Source organism: Filicampus tigris, chromosome 2 (genome assembly GCF_054856515.1).
Source record: "Filicampus tigris isolate MCC_2025a chromosome 2, RoL_Ftig_1.0, whole genome shotgun sequence".
NCBI classification, from domain to species: domain Eukaryota; kingdom Metazoa; phylum Chordata; class Actinopteri; order Syngnathiformes; family Syngnathidae; genus Filicampus; species Filicampus tigris.
This window is the reverse complement of record NC_141218.1, coordinates 30,424,690-30,443,505: the sequence shown is the minus strand read 5'-3', so window position 1 is coordinate 30,443,505 and position 18,816 is coordinate 30,424,690. Positions and strand designations below refer to the sequence as shown.

Genomic DNA, 18,816 nt, shown 5'->3' with positions numbered 1-18,816 from the left:
GTGAGGAAAGACTAGTTTGAGTGTAGTTGACAAATAGGTCAAATGTGTTAATCATGCATGGAGCAGCTTGATTTGGAGAATAAAAATCCCTGTTTGCCATTTTATTAAGTGTTGAAATAATTAGATTAATAGAAATGCTGGGGGAGGGGCATGATTGCATAAGACATTTGTGATCTTTTGAATGTATGACGGTATGATTTTTTATTTACCAATTTGGAGCCATGGACTGAATTTAGTGCTCAGTTTAGGAATGTGATTACATCCCTGTAAAACTCGATCAGAACTTTGTCTTAATTATTGGCTAAACCAGAGTCTAAATTAAACCACATTGAACAACACTGGCCATTGCTAACATTACGTCAAACCTCAACATCTTTGCTGATGTTAATTATTAGTGTGAAGCACGGCCATGTCTGTGTCCAAAAAGCATGACTGTACTCATTCGCATGCCTTTGTCTCAACACACACACGTCACACGCACGCACACACACTGCAGACAAAGCAGGATGTGCTGTGTTTGAGATAGGGGTGAAAGTTCAACTTCTACCGTGTCATTCTTGCCCCACTGTTCCTGTGGCGATTGAAAGGAGGTCAGCGACTGATACAAGCGCCCAGTTATTTCCTGCTTTGTGGTTAACATCCACATCCAGCTTCTTCACCTCTTCTCCCTACCCTCTCCTCTTTTTTCCTTATTCAAGTTTGGATTTTTGACTCTTTTTTTTTTTTTTTAAGTCATCATTTGGAATTAGTAATTAAAAACAAATACTGTACTGCCGGCCAACCTTTCTCAACAACTGACTAACCTTGACTGTGAGTTGTTGGGTCAATGTCCAAGAATTGTGTGACAAATCATACTGAATTTCAGTCATGTACCGGTAACTTATTGCAGCAAGAGCTTGCTGTCAATAACATTTACAAACATTTTAAAGCAGAGCAATTTCTTCATGTATTCAATTGTTTACATGGTTATATTTTTTGAGCCGGTCCTATTAAACGTACACTATATGAGCAAAAACATTAAGAAATCTGATCCATGCCCAATTACTCACATTTAATTTTAATTCATTGGCTTATCAAGTTATTTTCTACTATTTTGTGGTTCAAGCTTTTGTGGGAACAGTGCCAAAGCAAAGGTCCATAATGGCATGCCTGGATGAGTTTGGTGCGGAAGAACTTGACTTTCCTTACTTCAAGCATTTTTCGAATGAACGGTAACCAGAAAACCTCCGAAGCTCTGTAGAAAGCCTTCCGACTTTAATCGATTTAACATGGTTGTGAGGTGCCACGAAGTTGATTTCCAACAGCAACTCTAAATGCAGAAGTATATCGGGACTTTGGTAGTGTTTCTCGCAACTGTTCATACTTGTTGTGTAACGAAAATAATATCTGACCTTTCAACATCCTTTTGTTTCGATGCAAATTAGAAGTTGATGAGAAAAAAAATGTAAAAAAAAACCGCTTGTCTTTCCTAGAATCTTTGGGCTTTAAACACAAATGGAGGTCAAACACCAGTATTAAGTCAAAATGCACTAACATCACAGCATCCTAGCATTTGTTAAGACAATGCAAAGATCCTAATGTGTCTCTTTTTCTGTAGGAGGAAGAAGAGGAAATAAAGCTGGAGATCAACATGTTAAAGAGTTATTCCCACCATAGAAACATTGCAACTTACTATGGAGCTTTTGTTAAGAAAAGTCCTGCTGGACAGGACCACCAGCTCTGGGTTTGTTCCTTTACTGTACAATATTGTAGATATTTCCATTTTTTCCCCTGACAAATTCTGATGGCATCTGTCTATCTAGTTGGTGATGGAGTACTGTGGAGCTGGTTCTGTAACGGACTTGGTAAAAAAAACAAAGGGTAACTGTCTAAAAGAGGACTGGATTGCTTACATCTGCCGAGAGGTTCTCAGGGTAAAGTAACACAAACATTCAAGAGCTACAAGCACATGATTTTAAGTGTTATTGGCATCCAAATCTTTAGAGATTTGTTGTGCGTCTGTTTTTAATATACAGTACCGTGCATTGTGACTGCTTAGTGAGACCAATTTCAGTAACCCTGAACAGTGGTGAAAAAATAGATGGAGGAACGTTAATAGGTTACATTCGCTTTCTGAACATTTGTACTTCCATCTTGTCTTAAAAAAAACGGTTGCTCATATGCAAACATTCTGTATGATCATTTTCCACAGACATCACAACACATGCATCATATCAGTTTCTAATCTATCAATGATCTCAAATAATATTACGCTGATAGGAATTGTTAAATATCAACTGATATTATTTTCTTGCACAACCTTCACCAAAAGCCACGCATCTCTTTCAAAATCGTACAGACAGACTTTGTGTCCCACCCGTCGGTTTCCATGTTTTCACACCACCATTATACTTTTAATCTCAAGTCCTATACATTTAGGGCCCTATTTCGTTGCACTTGGCGTAAAAACGGGGGCATCGTCATTTTGGTGCCAGAGCAATGGTCTAGTTTAGCATGCTTGTGAATTTGGCAGATACGCTACTCCTAACTAGGTGGTCCTGCCGCTCCCCCCAGGCAATCAAAAAATGTGAAAAAGATCAAAATAAATTTATAGAGAATTAATCTTTTAAATGACAATGTGACATTCCACTTAATTACTTTTCTTTTTAACAGTAAATGACAAGTTACCCTGAATTGGTATGCCAAGACCAATGAATTATAAAAGAAACAGACATGCTAAGAAACACTTGAATCTGATTTTCTCCATGTTATTATGTACAAAAGACTCTGTGTCCTCTTCCCCTTTTTCCCCTCCTCTGATAAAGTTAATGAGATGAGCAATAAAAACTTAGCATGTATTTTTTTATAATTGTGTGTTTTCACTAATTTCCATATTGCATTATATTTCATTTTAACCACACACTGGGAAAAAAAGGTAAGTATAACTTATTTTGGGGCTGGAATGGATTCATTGTATATCCATACATTTCAATGGGAAATATCACCTCGACCTCTAGGAATTTTTCAAGTGACAAACGGGCTCATGGAGTCAAGTTCGTAACTTGAGGTTCCGCTTTAAATTGAACAATAGTCGAACAAAGAGCTATCATTTTTTTGTGTATGTGATAAATATGATCATATGGGCTCAAAGTCATAACGGCCCTCCGAGGGAAACCATAATCACGATGTGGCCCGCATTAAAAATGGGTTTGACACCCCTGCTTTAAGGGATTTATTTATAATTTTTTTCTATGTTATGATTTTCATCATAAGGGATCACAAGGTCCTGAGAACCACTTTTTCAACAAAACTAGAAGTATTTTGTGCAGTTATATGCATGATGGACAAAGACGGCTGGAATGTTGCCAGTATGTTTTTTTTTTTCTGCTGTCGTCAGCCATGCTGTCTTCTTATTGTTTCAACATCATAACACGCACAAGCACACCAGAGACTCAGCATCGCACGGTGAAGTCATTGCTAGAATTAGGACTTCCTCTGTTTATTTAACCCCCTTTGAAGAAGTGAGAGTATGCACACGCACACACACACAAACACGCACGCACACACATACACACTTGAAAATTGTGCCACTCATTAGTATCCCGTTCGACTAGGCTCGGCCACTTAAACTAATAGTCCCTGGTATTTTTTCCTGAAGGGGAAAAGCATCTCCACAAGCTTGAAATACTGTTGCCCTATTCAGTGAATGTTTATGACCTCATTTGTCATCTGACTGTGTGCATGTGTGTTTTTTTTTGTGCATGTTTGTCCTCCAGGGTCTTTCCCATCTCCATTCCCATCATGTGATTCACAGGGACATTAAGGGACAGAATGTTTTGCTAACAGAGAATGCCGAAGTCAAACTTGGTATGACACGTGGACACATGCACAGTGGCATGTTGAGCATGTGCAGATCGCTGCAGGCACAACAATTCACTGCCTCACATTTGTGCAATGATCACATAGTACTTTATGGTGTGTTTTATTATGTGTTTTTTAGTGGATTTCGGGGTTTCCGCACAGTTGGACAAGACGATTGGTCGAAGAAACACCTTCATCGGTACTCCCTATTGGATGGCTCCAGAGGTCATTGCCTGTGATGAGAATCCAGAAGCGACATATGATTACAGGGTATAAAAAAAAAAAACATGTTTCTGGGCAACTGACACAATGCAACATATCTCTAAAAAGTAGCCATTTTCAAATCACCTCTGTTTATTGTTGTGTATGTACAGTCTATTATTGTGGCATGGTGAGCGAGTGGTTAGCACTTCTGCCTTCCAATTCTGAGGTCCGGGGCTCAAATTCGGGCTCCGGCCTTCTTATGTACATGTTCTTTCGGTGTTTGTGTGGGTTTTCTCTGGGTACTCTGGCTTCCTCCCACATTCCAAACACACGCTTCTTAGGTTAATTGAATACTCCAAATTATCCTTAGCTGTTTAGCTGTTCAGTGTGACGGGTTGTCTTTCATCTACACGTGCCCAGCGATTGGCGTTCAACCTGCCCATGGTGTAACCCGCCTCTTATCCAAAGTCTGCTGGGGTGGGCTCCAGCTCACCCACAAACCAAGTGAGGATAAGCGTAACAGAAAATGTATCGAGGGATATTATTATTAAGGCCCAAAACAAATGTATTTTTTTATATCAATTACGATATTTGGCAGGGAAAATTCAAGTTAATGTGTCAATTATTTTTACCTGTAATGAATGAAGTAACTTTTGTCGATTTAACGAGTACTACGAGTAAAGATATGTTTGTTGATTGTTTTACACTACGTTGTGCCTTCTGTATTTAACTTTACAGTTGGGCGAAAGTACATCTGCAAAATTGGTGACAAAAAGTCTACATTTTAGACTCGTTAAAACCAAGTCGAACTTGTGGCACAGCTTGCGTAACGCGATTTTGGTGTATTTGATCAAAGCGCTGGCAGACAAATTTGGCGCTTCGCGAATGCTTGTGTTGGATGTCAATCGGATTTCATTCACAAATGTGACAACAGAGTGGGACAATCCCTCTGAATCATTGTAGTAATCAATTCATTGAACAACTTATTAGAATTAGAATCTTAAAACTATTTTAATAGCACTCTCGTCACTTAAGGGGGGCTGTAAAGTTCTGAGAAAATGTCTGCCCTGATCTTTCTGTGCGCAGTTTGCATGTTGGACACTCAGGCTTCCTCTCACATTCCAGAGTCATGCAATGTAAGATTAATTAACCCTGCTGTTATACTGTGGGTCAAATTGACCCATTTAAAGTTAAAAAATCAATGAATTTATTATTTTAATTGAGAAAATATTTCTTTATGTAGTTTTTTAAAATCCTTTTGCAGGTCAAATTGACCTGTTTTGAAAAATAAATTAAACTATTTTATCCTGTAACAGGTTAACCCATGAACATTATTGGTATTCAAAAGAAACAAACAGCTTGATGGTTAAAGACCGTTGGTGTAAATGTGGGTGTGAATGTTTTTTTGTTTTCATGCCCCCTGTGATGGACTGGAATCTCAAAGTCAGCTGGGATCGACTCAGGATAAGCGGTAGAATATGGATGGATAGGATGGTTGTTATAATGAGCACTGTCTTATTTATACTCAAAATAAACACTACAGTGCTTGATCGACTTGAAGTAATTAAAATGTTAGTAATTCAACATTTTAGTGGGGTTTTTTTTCCCCTTCTTTGTAAGTTGTGCTAGCTGGTGGGGTATTCGCTGGGGAGGGCTCTATAAGAAATATCTATAAAATAAATTCTATTATCTTTGTATTAGAAGTAGTCGCTTAGCAGTTGCACAACATGCAACGAGAGGGGATACAACTGCACTGCCTGTGTGCTTCATGTCGAGGGAGCTATCACACTATATTTTCATTAGAAAACATTTACTTATGATTGTAATTGGGTTGCAAGTAACGATTATTTTAATAATAGATTATCTGTCTATTTTGTCCATTAATCAATGAATCAGATTATAAAAAATGTGATTAACATCCATTTGTTAAAAAATGACTTCAAATTGACAGTGCACAAAATGCACAAACCTAAAGTAATTATGATTACCGTATTTTCTATACGACTATACGTCGCTCCGGAGTACAGGTCGCACCAGCCTTAAAATGCATAATACAGAAGAAAAAAAACATATACAAGTCGCACTGGAGTATAAGTCTGGGCTTCAAACATTTATTGAACGTTTGTAGTTTGCAGTTATGCAGGTTGACAAGTAGGGAGCTGCAAAATATCTTCCCGCAATTGGCCCCCTTGGCTGCAAGTTTCAAACCTCTCCACATACTGCCGCCGCAACAACGTGCTGGCTGCTAGGTCCCTTGTAGAAGTGGCGGTCGTATTGGATGCGGCAGGTTCCGGTCAAAGGCAAGAGCCACTCGAGGCCAAACAGGAAACGTCAGTTTTAACGGTAACTTGGTTTAAACGTTATTGGCTGTGGGGTAGTGGAATTCAACGCCCTATGGTGCCCAATACATGTGTATTGCACGAGCACCAACCGCGCATGTCACACTTTTAATGAGAGTCTATCGGTGATGTTATGCAGGTATTATTTGCGCCGGAAGTACCAGTAGTATGTCACCATTTGTGACGGCAGAGATAAATGCATCAATTTTACTCATCAATAACAATATACTATTTATCTTGCCTATCTAAAAATATACATATATTTTGAAGTATTTTGATTTTCATTATTACATATTTTTCCTTTTCACTGTGACTCAGCTGAGTAGTAGGGTGACGCCTAGTGGCCTCTATTGATGAGCTGCCACTGTTTGCAAGTCTGTTCACATGCACTAGTGTAATGTCAGTTCGTCCTGAAGTTTGTGTGTGCACCCGACTTATATTTTTTTCTTTTCTTTCTTGTCAGAGTGACCTCTGGTCTTTAGGCATCACTGCTTTAGAGATGGCAGAAGGAGCCCCCCGTAAGACATTTGCTTCATTATTGCTTTTTATAAACTCTATGTTCCCAATCAGGATTTATCTTGACTGATATTTTTGTGTGCATAGCTCTGTGTGACATGCATCCCATGAGAGCTTTATTCCTGATTCCACGCAACCCTCCGCCCAGGCTTAAGTCCAAAAAATGGTGAGCTTGCACATGCATACACCCACATGCACACAAAAGCTAATACACTTTAAAAAAAAAAAAGACTAAATGCAGTCTGTTGAAAGCTTCACACACCAGACCTAAAACAAAGGGCAGAAACAACATGCATCCATTTTTGTATACAGCTTGTCATTATACGGCTTACTGAAAAGATTGAGAGATAGACAGATAAACATGCAGGCTACGCTTAAAAAACTATATGTATTTGTCTCGCTTAAAAAGAGAAAATAAAAATTCATTTACAATAAGCACAAGTTACATCTCCAACACAAGAATCAGAAAGGACAAATTAACAATGTCACTTTGCAGTCTGCTTCCTCCCACTCTTACGTCATCTCCTTCATCCCTTTGCATAATGAATATACCCCTCCGATTGAACTGGTGGTTGAACCATGCTGTCTGTCATTCACTATTCATGTCATAAGAAACCGAAGTTCATAGGATAGCCTTCAATAGCTCGATCAGTCGAAAGGATTCAGTTCTCTCCCTGCCCAGCTCCGCTGCAGCTTCAGGCATACAATACGTGTTTTGTAGGATCTTCCTTGGAAATAAAATAGGTAAGGCATCTATCAAATGTTGTCAGCTTTAATTCACATATTGGAAACATTGCCTGAGCATAAAGACGGACCATCGATTGAACATTTTAAAAGAAATTTTCTTAGTAGCCATTCTCACTAATCACAGGTGGGTTTGAAGTTCTCCGATACAGTTACTGCAATTTAAGTATGAAGTGTTTGTAGCATTTATTTTTAGGAGATATGCTTTTATTTCAACTTTTACTTGGTTGTGTGGTTTTATTCTCATGTCATGATCTTTCAGTGCCATTCATAGCAATAATAACTTGGAAATAGCTGTTGTCAATGAATATGTATCCTTGTAACTATATTTTCATTTGAAGTAAGCTTCAATTGCCAACAAAGAAAAAAGTGACTTCAATGCTCTCATAGGCTGTATTGCAAGCTAGAGCAGGAAGCCTATCATCAGAACCAATATCATGTTTTCTAGTCCCATTCTTACACATATTATCATCCATTTTTTCCATCTTGACTTGTTTCTTTTCATCTCTTCACAGGTCTAAGCGCTTTCTGTCGTTCATTGATAGCTGCCTAGTTAAGAACCATCTGCATCGGCCCACAACGGACGTACTACTGAGGCATGCCTTCATCCGAGATTTGACTAATGAGAGACAAGTTCGCATTATGCTCAAAGATCACCTCGACAGAACCAGGAAGAAAAAGGAGAAAGGTAATTGAGTGTTATTTGCAAACAGACCCTCTGGAAGAACAACATGCACTATTTCCTTATACTTAGAGTAAAGGGGACATACAGAGCATTTGCAAGTATTCCCTATTCTTTACTTTTTCTACAATTTGTCAGATTCCCGCCTTGTTTCAAAATGGAATAAATTGGGGGGTTCTGTCTTTAAAAATTCTGCACATTGAAACAACAAAATGTATCCGTCCATCCATAGGCAAGAGGTGGTTTAACTGTACACTCTGTACAGGTTGCCAACCAGTTGCAGGTCACATAAAGACAAAAACCCATTCAACACTCACATTCACACCTATGGACAATTTTGAGTCTTCAATTAACCTACAAAGTAGAGTTTTTGGAGGGAGGAGGCAGATGGAGAACCCAGAAGCTCAGGGAGAACATGTGAACACCACACAGGAAGGCCGAAGTCCGTTGTCAAACTCCTAACCTCAGAACTGTGAGGCGGATGTGCCAACCACTCTTCCACAACGCTGCTACAAATGTATCAAATATAAACTAAGAAATCAAATGCATACTCATGCACATATAGTAAGTAAGTAATCACAGACTTTGCTCAATACTTTGTTCATGCACCTTTGGAAGAAGTTACAGCTCAAGTCTTTTGAATGGGATGCTACGGGCTTGGCACACCTACGCTTGGGCATGTTTGCCCATTTCTCTATTCTCTTTTTGGACTTCCTGCTGCCGAAATAAGATGCTTCACTGTAAGGAAGCTAATGGCCAGGTGATGGGCAGCGCCCGGTTTCCAGAGGTGGGCATTCATCAGTGAGTTAGTCCGTCTGTGACTTCTCGTCAGTATTTCAGGCCCGCACAGTCGGTCCAAGTCAGCCAACGTAGTCGGCAGGTGTCGCATACCTGACACGCAGCCAAATCACGAAAAAAAAATAAATAGTAGTGTTTACCTTTCCTTCCCACAGACCGCAATGACATTTCCCATTTGGTTTTATTTCACCAATCACCACACTGTGAGTGTGTGTATTTCTGTTGTTTGTATAATTTTTCTCTTTATTTGGCTGCGTTTCTGCGTGTCGGCGCCTGCGTGTGATGTGGAAATGTATATGCCTGAAATACTGACGGGGACTAAGTGACGGACTGACGATGCCCACCTCTGTGGGCACCTCATGTTGTCCGGCATTCACGTCAAAGAATTGAAGCCATGTCTCTTCAGGCTACGACTGTTGTCTCTCATAGTCTTGAGTGTCCTTAAGGTGTCTTTGAACAACTTCTAGGCAAGCTGCCATGTGTCTTTCACTGAGGAGCGGCTTCCATTTGGCCACTCTATCATATTGGCCCAAAAGGGGGTGGATTGCTTCACAGATGGTTGTATTTGTGGAAGGTTTTCCTCTTTTGATGGAGGAATGCAGGAGCTCTGACAATTGAAGTCTCTAAATTGCCCATTGAGGTAACTGTGGATACTTGGTGACCTCCCTGATTAAGGCCCTTCTCCCCAGTTCGCTCAGTTTGATGAAGAGCCCTAGTGGTTCTGACTTTTGGGATGATGGAGGTAACTGTGCTCATTGGGATCTTCAAAGCACCAGACGTTTTCCCCCTGAATACCTCTACTTTTGTTTTTGGTAACTCAACTTTTAAAATCGTGCATTTCTACCAAGTACTGTATGGGTTTAACTAGAGATGCTCCGATCGATTGGTCACTAATTGTGTGTGGCTGATTTCCATGGAAAAGTATGTGATTGGCATTTGTTGATCAATGCCTTTCATTACTGATCACACAAAACGATCCCCCACAGCTCAAACACAGACTAGCCTGTGTGTAGTGTAGTGTCCCTTCCCCATTTCCTTAACACTGCCCATGTTACAAACCAAACTAGTATCTGAAACACAATATATGTTTGGGCATTTTTTCGCAGTCAATTTGAAATAATGTCCTGTTTTTATATAATAGAGGTATGGAAATTTGAATAGAATGTTTTTTTTAATCTGCTACAATTAAAGTTCAGTTGAAATTGTTGGTTCTTTTATCTCAGACAGGTTATTAAATTATCAATAACTGAGATTAGAAAAAAAAAAGATGATTTCAATTTACAAATTAGAGACAGAATGAACTTTGTTCAAAGTTCAGTGGAATTCTGTTGATCCATCAATCAGATAATTGACATTAATCAATCAGAATAATCGTTATTGAGCAGCTCTAGAATTGAAAAATATGCAGCTAGTCCATATAATCAATATTGGAATCGGTATCGGCTGTCACTCATGGATGATTGGAATCATTGGCAGCATAAATCCCTGATCAAAACACCCCTAACTTGAACACTTCTCCAGCTTGTTTAATAAAGACATTAAATACAATTTTGAGATCTCTCAAATTTTGAGGGTGCGTGGATTTACTTTGCGGGTGTTTCAGCACCCCTTAAAATGGGCGAGACCATGCTTAGGGTCTGTGACCAAATCTTTCTGAAAGTTGTTTTTGGGCATGTGTCCACTTGCATGAGCCAGAACTGTACACATTCTAAACTGAACTCAAGCGGCTTCGTAATTAAGGCTAGGTTCACACCTCAGGCAAATGGGACCCAGATCAGATTTTTTTTTTGCCCATATGCGATCTATATCTGATTTTTTTATGACAGTCTGAACGGCTCAATTCGGATTTTTTCAAATCTGACCTGTGTCGATTCATATGTGGTCCTAAATCTGACACGTATCCGATTTTTTTGCAATGCGACCGCGGGCTGAACGGCTAGGTCACATATACCCGACATTGACATCATCTGGAGCCCAAAGTGCGCACCGCGTGGGCGGAGAGAATGTGCTGGCAGCCAAGGCATTGAATTTGAAGTTGTTTTGAGTAACAGTATTGATTTTATATTTGACTATAATTCAATCCTACTTGAAAGATGAAGCATGATGTGGACATCTATGGTCATAATAGTCATTCAGCCACGGTTCAGATCGATTCATTTTTTTACGCACGGTTATGACATGACGTCACCGTTAGTGATGTCTCCGTGAAATGAGAAAAGCCTCACCTCATAATTGCCCCCCAATACTGTATTTATTTCTACCTCCTACCTAATCGCTTCACTGTAGAAATGCCCCGTCACGCTAGACCACATTTACCTTCGTAAACAACACGTCATGAGTGACGTCGTCTCTTCTTCTGTGCATGCGGGTCACTTTGGCGACGCATGAATTCATACAGCAGACAAGACCGAGGTTGCATGTATGATTTAATATGAACGCTTACAAAAAAAATCTGATATTTTTCAAAAATTCCAAATTGAGCATGAAGACCTGCGTTGTGAACCGGCCCCATCTTCATTTTCTTACCGGGTCATGTCGGGTTTAGCGTGTTTGTGAATATAATAGACTGCCCTGCGGGTCGCGAGGTGTTCCTGCAGACCCAGAGTGTTTTCTATTACAGTCGCTGCGGTAGGGTGAAGGAAATGTGGCTGCCAGTATCTACCTCCGACCACCACCAGTCATTCAAACCCAGCGTACAAGATTGGTGAAGTGTCTTGCCCAAGGACGCAATGACACATGGCTCGGACAGAGCGGGAATCGAACAGCCAACCCTTCTACTGGACGACCCATTCTACCTCATGAGCCACGGCCACCCTGCAACATATGCAGTGGGAAAAAGATCATCTACTTCATGTTTTTTAACTAAAGAGTTTATATCTTAAAGTGGAATACCCTTGTCTTAACAACGGACACATCTGATGGCTATCTGGAAACTCTCGATCCAGAAGAGAAAAAAAGTGAGGGTATAAACAAAGTACTTGAGTGAGAGAGTTGCTGAGTGGGGAAGAAAGCAGAGAATAGGAGAAGCATGTGGTTCTAATCTTCTGTTAGCCTATAAAAGCGCACTAATGACTGGTAAAATATGTGTGTGCATGAATGAAATACTAGTAATATTAGTGCAAACAAAGGGTTCCTGACTTTTAGCCCTTCATAATTGTCTTTTGTGTCACCAAAACTCGGCATTAACCATGTGTCAGCAAACTGCTTTTTGGATCAGATATCAATGGCATGAGCCCAACTGACATCACCAACAGAAAGCACAGCAGAGAAATATCCCTCTCCGTTGCATATGAGAATGGATCTTCCGCCTTCTCTTTAGTTTGTGCAAACACATGTGTTCTGCAACCCTTCTGCATGCCCGTGGTAACATATGGTGGTGCCAGTTAAATGTTCACATTATGCCAAGATGCTTCCAGACGATATGTTAACCAAATGTTGTTCAACGCTATCGTGGCCCATTTTCCCACCCGCTTGACAATAAGCTTCCTGGAGCCACAGAGGAAGAGTTGCGTGAACGTATCACTGGGACTGAGAATACAACTGCATTTCCATTGAAATGCAGACATGGCTCTACTGATGACCCCAAATCTTTTTTTTTTTATAGTATGCGTTATATAGTTTTGATGTCACGAGGTCCCTTATAATGAAAAATGTTGGTGATGATTTGAGACTTGATTAGATTTGATTTGATTTGGGGGTGGGTTGAGACATGACGGAATGCTGAATTATGACAAAGCGCTGGTCTCTAAAAGAATCTACGCAGGTTTACCGTATTTACTTCTAAACCCTTCCAGGCACCAGCCATAACCTAACATCAACTGTCCAAGACCACAAGCCGACTTTAATAGACAAACTACAGTGTTCAAACACGAGCAGGCAGCTGAGAGGAGAGGATTGGGTCACATGTATAGTAACTACAAGTGGTTTGGGAAATCTGTCAGGAAATTATCAGGATACTGTCATTCACATTCTGATAACCCATTTCAGATTATTACTTTTTGGCGTTTGTACTATAAGTAATGAATTTAAGGTTAACACATGTTATTCTCTTGCACTTCCCGGGGTGCTTCTCAGAGGGCCCAGAGTACGAGTACAGTGGTAGTGAAGAGGAAGAAGACGAAGTCACCGAGGAGGAAGGAGAACCCAGGTAAATGCCACTACAAGAAAAGCAACCACAACTGCATGGATGAAAACATTTTGACACAGACAGAAACAAGATTATTTAATATTTAAAATAAAGTACACAAGGCAGTCATCCAGTTCACTAGTATGTCTGACTATTATTAGGTTTATTAGATTCAGAGGGGATTTACAACAAATCAACACGATGCAAGAATGCAATATAACAGCACACAACTTTATCCAATGCTGTTCCTTACATTTCACTACAGCACTGTCACTTACTTAGAGTATTTTTCCTCTGTACTATGTACAGGCTAAAATGAGTGTTCCTCATACTTTTTATGTAGATGTATGTTGGAGTGTATACACACATGTGTATATACACATGTTACTGCGTATATTTACATTGGTTTGATCCTGAATGTTTGCCGTTAATGTTATACATTAATGGCTACATTATGCCGCCGTCCCTGTGTCACCTATATCTTTGTTGCTGTAACACTGAAAATGTCCCCACTGTGGGATCAATAAAGGCCTTCTTATAACTGTGCCACGTACATCAACTGGAGCAATTCTGAATCAATAGTCATCTAATAACATAACAAAAACATTCAATCTCGATGTAAAATACACCATCCTCACCAAAGCTTCTGATTTATTAAATGTATTCAACTGTGCAGATTGACACAGATGTGTTTTGCTTGTCGAACTTCGAGTGAGTTGGACCTATGAGGACAAATTTGAAATCGTATCCGTTACAGAGGCGCTCCTATTGCTAACAATATAGTTTGACTTATATCGGCCAGCACAACAGATTCTGAATGCCCTGGGCAGATTAGATTAACATGGCAGCACATCGAGGCTGACATCATCCACTTACACATACTAGAAGAGAAATGCTACGAAAGAGAATACACTGTTGGAAAAAAAAATGTTGAATTTCATGAGACAAATATTAGAATTTAGCTTGTACTAGGTCAGTGCTACTGATAGGGTTTAGGCCAGCAGAGAAGGCTGTGCTGGCCCTGACCCTTCATCACTAGGTACTCCTCCTAAATGTGTCTCTTTTCAAGAGTACGGTACATTTATGAAACTAAGAGAATAGGATGGCTTCCTCAACTGCTACTTTCTTATTTGGAAATGCTTAAAAATGTGTGTTGATCATTTTGGATGCCATTCTTCTATCATCAACCAAAATATAATATAATTATAATAATTTATGAATTACATAAATGAATAACAGTGTGTATTAATATTGATCTAATATGACACATATGTACAATTTCTGTCTCACTCTCTCTATCACTTTCTCTAGCTCGATTGTGAATGTTCCTGGCGAATGGACGTTAAGGCGGGAGTTTCTGCGTTTACAGACAGAGGATAGAGAAGAGAGCCGACAGAGGGGACTCAGAGTTGGTGGGGATCAGCAGAGACAACAGGTAAATTGTTTGATAGACCATAATCACATAATGATATATAAAACTGTGAAAGGTGAAGTTAATTCCTTTGCAGTAATTCATTACTGTAATTTGCGTTGCACGGGATCCAAGTACCAGTACCGTACCCCGATTTTTCGGCATCCAAAAGCGCTTGATACCATTTTTTTTTTTTTTAACACCAGTATTTAAAAAAAGCACACTAAGATCACCAACTCTGTCTTAAAGGCAAGTATACATACACGTATAGCTGCCTGTCCACCAACTTGTGATTAAGTGCGTTTGTACGTCAGATGTCTGTGCTACGCTAAGCTAATACGTGACAAGATGGCGGAACAAGCAAAACCTCATACTAGCACAACAAAGTCTGAAATATAAATAATTGCTCTTCCTTGAGTTTTTTATTATTATTTTTTTTTAAAGGTACCAGTGTTTTGCATGGCCTTTAAAATGCAAGCCAATGTAGTGATGCATCGGGATCGAATCGAATCATAGGCTTCTGAATCGGAATTGAATCGAATCGTGGGCCTCTGAATTGTAATTGGATCGAATCGTGAGCTACATTATGCTTATATAAACAAAATTTATCTCATTATTTAAAAAAAAAAAAAGAAAAAAACGTCATTCTTAAAATCAGAGTTGGCTAATTCTGTGTCCAAAAAGCACAGAGACTGTGAGCCGCATATATGGCCATGAGAATGACCATAACCTGCTCAATACTGCATTACAGTAGATGTCACACTAGTGGCTCTGAGCTCATTCTCTATTAGTGACGCTTTTAAAAATAAATAAATAAATAAATAAATAGGAACTAGTTTTCTTAAAGTTTAATTTACATGTAGATAATCAAGTGTAGAAAGAAACAGTGTAATATATTTGTCTCACTCCCCCACGTGTTTAACACTGAAAAAAGCTGTTTGCGAGTGGTGTCAGTGGTGTCCAAAGTATTACCTCTGACTGCAAGACATAAAAGGAGATCAGTGTTGAAAAACTGTCATATAAATTCAAATGATTAAAATTATAGTTATTTCAGCAAATAGCAGAGCAAGAACAGTACAAGCAGCAGTTGTTGGCTGATCGACAGAGGAGGATCCAACAACAACATGAGAAACGACAAATGTTGGAAGATGTAAGTGCTATTTGTTTGATTTGTCATTTCCAACTTTTATAAAAAAAAATAAAATGAACTTTGATTGAATTGCAATGTTACCAGCAACAGAGGCGACAGCTGTCAGACGCTGCCTTTCAGTGGGCAGAACTACAAGAGTTTATGCTTGGGGAGGAATCTGATAACCGTGATATCAGAATCCAAAAGAATGACAGATATCAGAGAAATGACAGGAAACAGGTAAAGATTACATTTGACTTATTTTTATTCAAGGTGTTTGAGAACTTGAATCAAACTTTGCAATAAGATGTTGTGCTTATATGTACAAACTTGTTAGAAAGTGATTGATTAAAGTGTGCTTTGAAATAGCTCCGCCATTCCCTTGGTCATGGTCCATGGTTCATACACACGTCTTTTTTTTTCCTGTGTCTTGCTAGCAACACTATGAAGTCATTGTTGGACTACAGATGTAACAACAATGCAAACTTCACTAATTGCTGACTGACTTCCTGTGTTCTAGTGATGTATGATTTGAACTGAAATTGTATATGTTGTCAAATGTAGACCGCTGTTAGCTATCATCAGCTCATAAGAGTGACAAGTATGTTGTATTGCCACAATTTCTGCAAAACAAGGACTATATAATCTCAAATGCACAGTGTCAGAGATGGAAACATTACTTTTGAAGACTCAAACCTTGTGTTGTGTTTAGTTTTGTTTTAATTTGAGCTGATTAAAAAAAATACAAATATTTTCAGCATTTCTCTTCTTCGTCAGCATAACTGAAATATGTTTAAATGTAATCATTCAGTTTTGTAATTAATTGTTGTCATTTCAATTGGATACAAATCTGTTTTGCCTTTAAAATGATTTCTAGACAAAACTAGTACTCCATCACGGTTGCAGGCATGTTGAGCCACCACCATTTGAGTGACATAAACTACTGCTAGTCCTTCATTGGTCGGCCAGATTTGTCATCAGCGTAATATTTGAAGATACAAGAAACAACAAAAGCAGAGATTGATAGACAAATTACCAGACATAGACAAGAGAAATTATTTGGGCATCATGGGAGTTTTCCTTAGAAATTTAAAAATAGGTCTTTGTAAAATATTTAGTACAGAGCGTTAGCTAAGAGCTTCCCACCATCTTGCAATCTCTGAATATTTTAGAGCCCACCTTACAGAAGTCTTCTTTAGACCTAGGAGTATCCTAATTATTTTGTGTGTGTTGTGTGCATATTAGTACATAGATGCATGCATGTATGTAGAGGGGGTGGTTGATTTTGATTCTGCTTAAGTTATGGTGGTCTACTACTGAATGTCTACTATGTTAACATAAATTGTGTGTTAATTTCTGTCTTAAACAGGACAATGCAGACAGACAGTGGAATGTTGATGTGTCTATAAGGCCTTTGGACTCAGAGCAGGTAACCCTTTTTTTTTTGTATTATGCCCTTTTTCCAGACAAGTTAGATTTTCGTCTTCATTGTTGTTGTAGTTGTGAGCACGAAAAATGTGTTTCAACTTCCATTTGGATGTTAAAAGACTAGTTTTTTTTCTTTGAAGAAAGGTATGGAGTGGACATGAGAGACAGTTGCTACATGACAGCATTCCGAGTCAGTGTGATACGAAGGGAAAAAAAGAGCATCTTGCAGACTACAGATGCATGATATGGGATAAAAATGCAACATGGGTGTTGAATATTGTGATATCGATATTATTCCAATATTTACCTAAAGAAATGATGTTTTTTATTATCTAATGAAAGATTTTTTTTTAATACCCCCAAATTAATTTTACATGTTATTTAGTGTTAGTAATGGCCCTAGGTACTGTTTTCTTATTGGATGGTGATTGCAAATTTAAGGTTGAACCTGACTGGTCAAAGTCAGGTAAAAACATACAATTCCATTAGTAGCATTCCAGTAGTAAGGATGTGACGGTACGCTAAATCACATTTCGGTTCAGTTTCTTGGAAACTTTGGTTCGGTGTATTTTCGGTACATAAAAACAGATTTATTTTTTTTAAATATGTTTATTTTGAAAAGATGACAAGCAAATGGTGCATGGTTTTTTTTAGAAAAAAAAATAAAAGGGAACCATTCGGGTGACATTCTAAGAAATTACACCAGGATAAAGAATACACAAACAATCAAGGTCTCTTAATTTTGTAAACTATTAAGACATTGAAATCTTTGCACACTTATCAGCAACAGCCTATGACACATCTAAATATTCGAATAAAAGACAAGTTGTCATGACAGTACATATACTGTACACTTTTTGTGATGAAAAAAAATACATACAATAACAGTTACAATTATTGCTAACTGTATTAAAACTCTTTTTATAATGAAATAGAGTAACTTTAAAGTCTTTCTGAAATAATTTACACTTTTTAGGCATTGAAATCTTTGAACGTTCAACAGCATATTGTAACGAATTGGGTTATCTGTGTTGTGGTCGGATTTGTGTTTTGCTGAGTTGTGATGTTTCTGAGGTTCATGAATGCATCGTACGGCTAGCGAGAAAAGCAGCGGAGAACGAAGAACTGAACTGTTGTACTTTGTTTTGGGCCAAAAAGACTGCTTGCTTCATCGTCTAAGAAACATTGAAAGTCAGATGATGTCGTTTTAAGTGCTATTATGTTAGACGTGCTATCTACTGCATAGCCGCCGATCTCATGTAGCAATGTCGGCACACAACTTTGGGACTTATACACGGACTTTTCCCTATCGGTGATTTTAACAGGAAAGCTAGAATGTTCCCAAACAGGAGACCGCAGTGTACGGGGGACCTTCAAGCGCTGGCTTGTTTGCGTATGCCATAATAATGCCATTTATCCATGCATCTATGATTTATCATGGCTTCTGGCATCCTGGCTCCTCTTTAGTGCCGCCGCCCTCCTCTCCAGTGTGCAACAGTCAATAGCGCCCGTGCGTAAACTTGCGCTAATAAATGGACCGAACCGAACATGCCATACCGAAGCGTGTTAATACACCCACGTGTACCGTTACACCCCTAA

General features: G+C 38.9%; 1 protein-coding gene across 6 annotated transcripts in view; it reads left to right on the top strand.

Moving 5' to 3' along the window:
• LOC147152017 (traf2 and NCK-interacting protein kinase) overlaps positions 1–18,816 on the top strand; it is an 80,562-nt gene that overhangs the window by 27,541 nt on the left and 34,205 nt on the right. For 3 of the 6 annotated variants that reach the window (XM_086023433.1, XM_086023439.1, XM_086023437.1), the window contains exons 4-15: positions 1,598–1,723; positions 1,803–1,913; positions 3,756–3,846; positions 3,980–4,110; positions 6,847–6,901; positions 6,987–7,065; positions 8,159–8,331; positions 13,198–13,270; positions 14,561–14,684; positions 15,706–15,810; positions 15,895–16,029; positions 17,159–17,218. In XM_086023433.1, coding sequence (XP_085879559.1) covers positions 1,598–1,723; positions 1,803–1,913; positions 3,756–3,846; positions 3,980–4,110; positions 6,847–6,901; positions 6,987–7,065; positions 8,159–8,331; positions 13,198–13,270; positions 14,561–14,684; positions 15,706–15,810; positions 15,895–16,029; positions 17,159–17,218 — 1,263 coding nt within the window. The remainder of the gene's footprint in view (positions 1–1,597; positions 1,724–1,802; positions 1,914–3,755; positions 3,847–3,979; positions 4,111–6,846; positions 6,902–6,986; positions 7,066–8,158; positions 8,332–13,197; positions 13,271–14,560; positions 14,685–15,705; positions 15,811–15,894; positions 16,030–17,158; positions 17,219–18,816) is intronic. The other 3 variants (XM_086023436.1, XM_086023434.1, XM_086023435.1) reach the window with 3 other exon arrangements.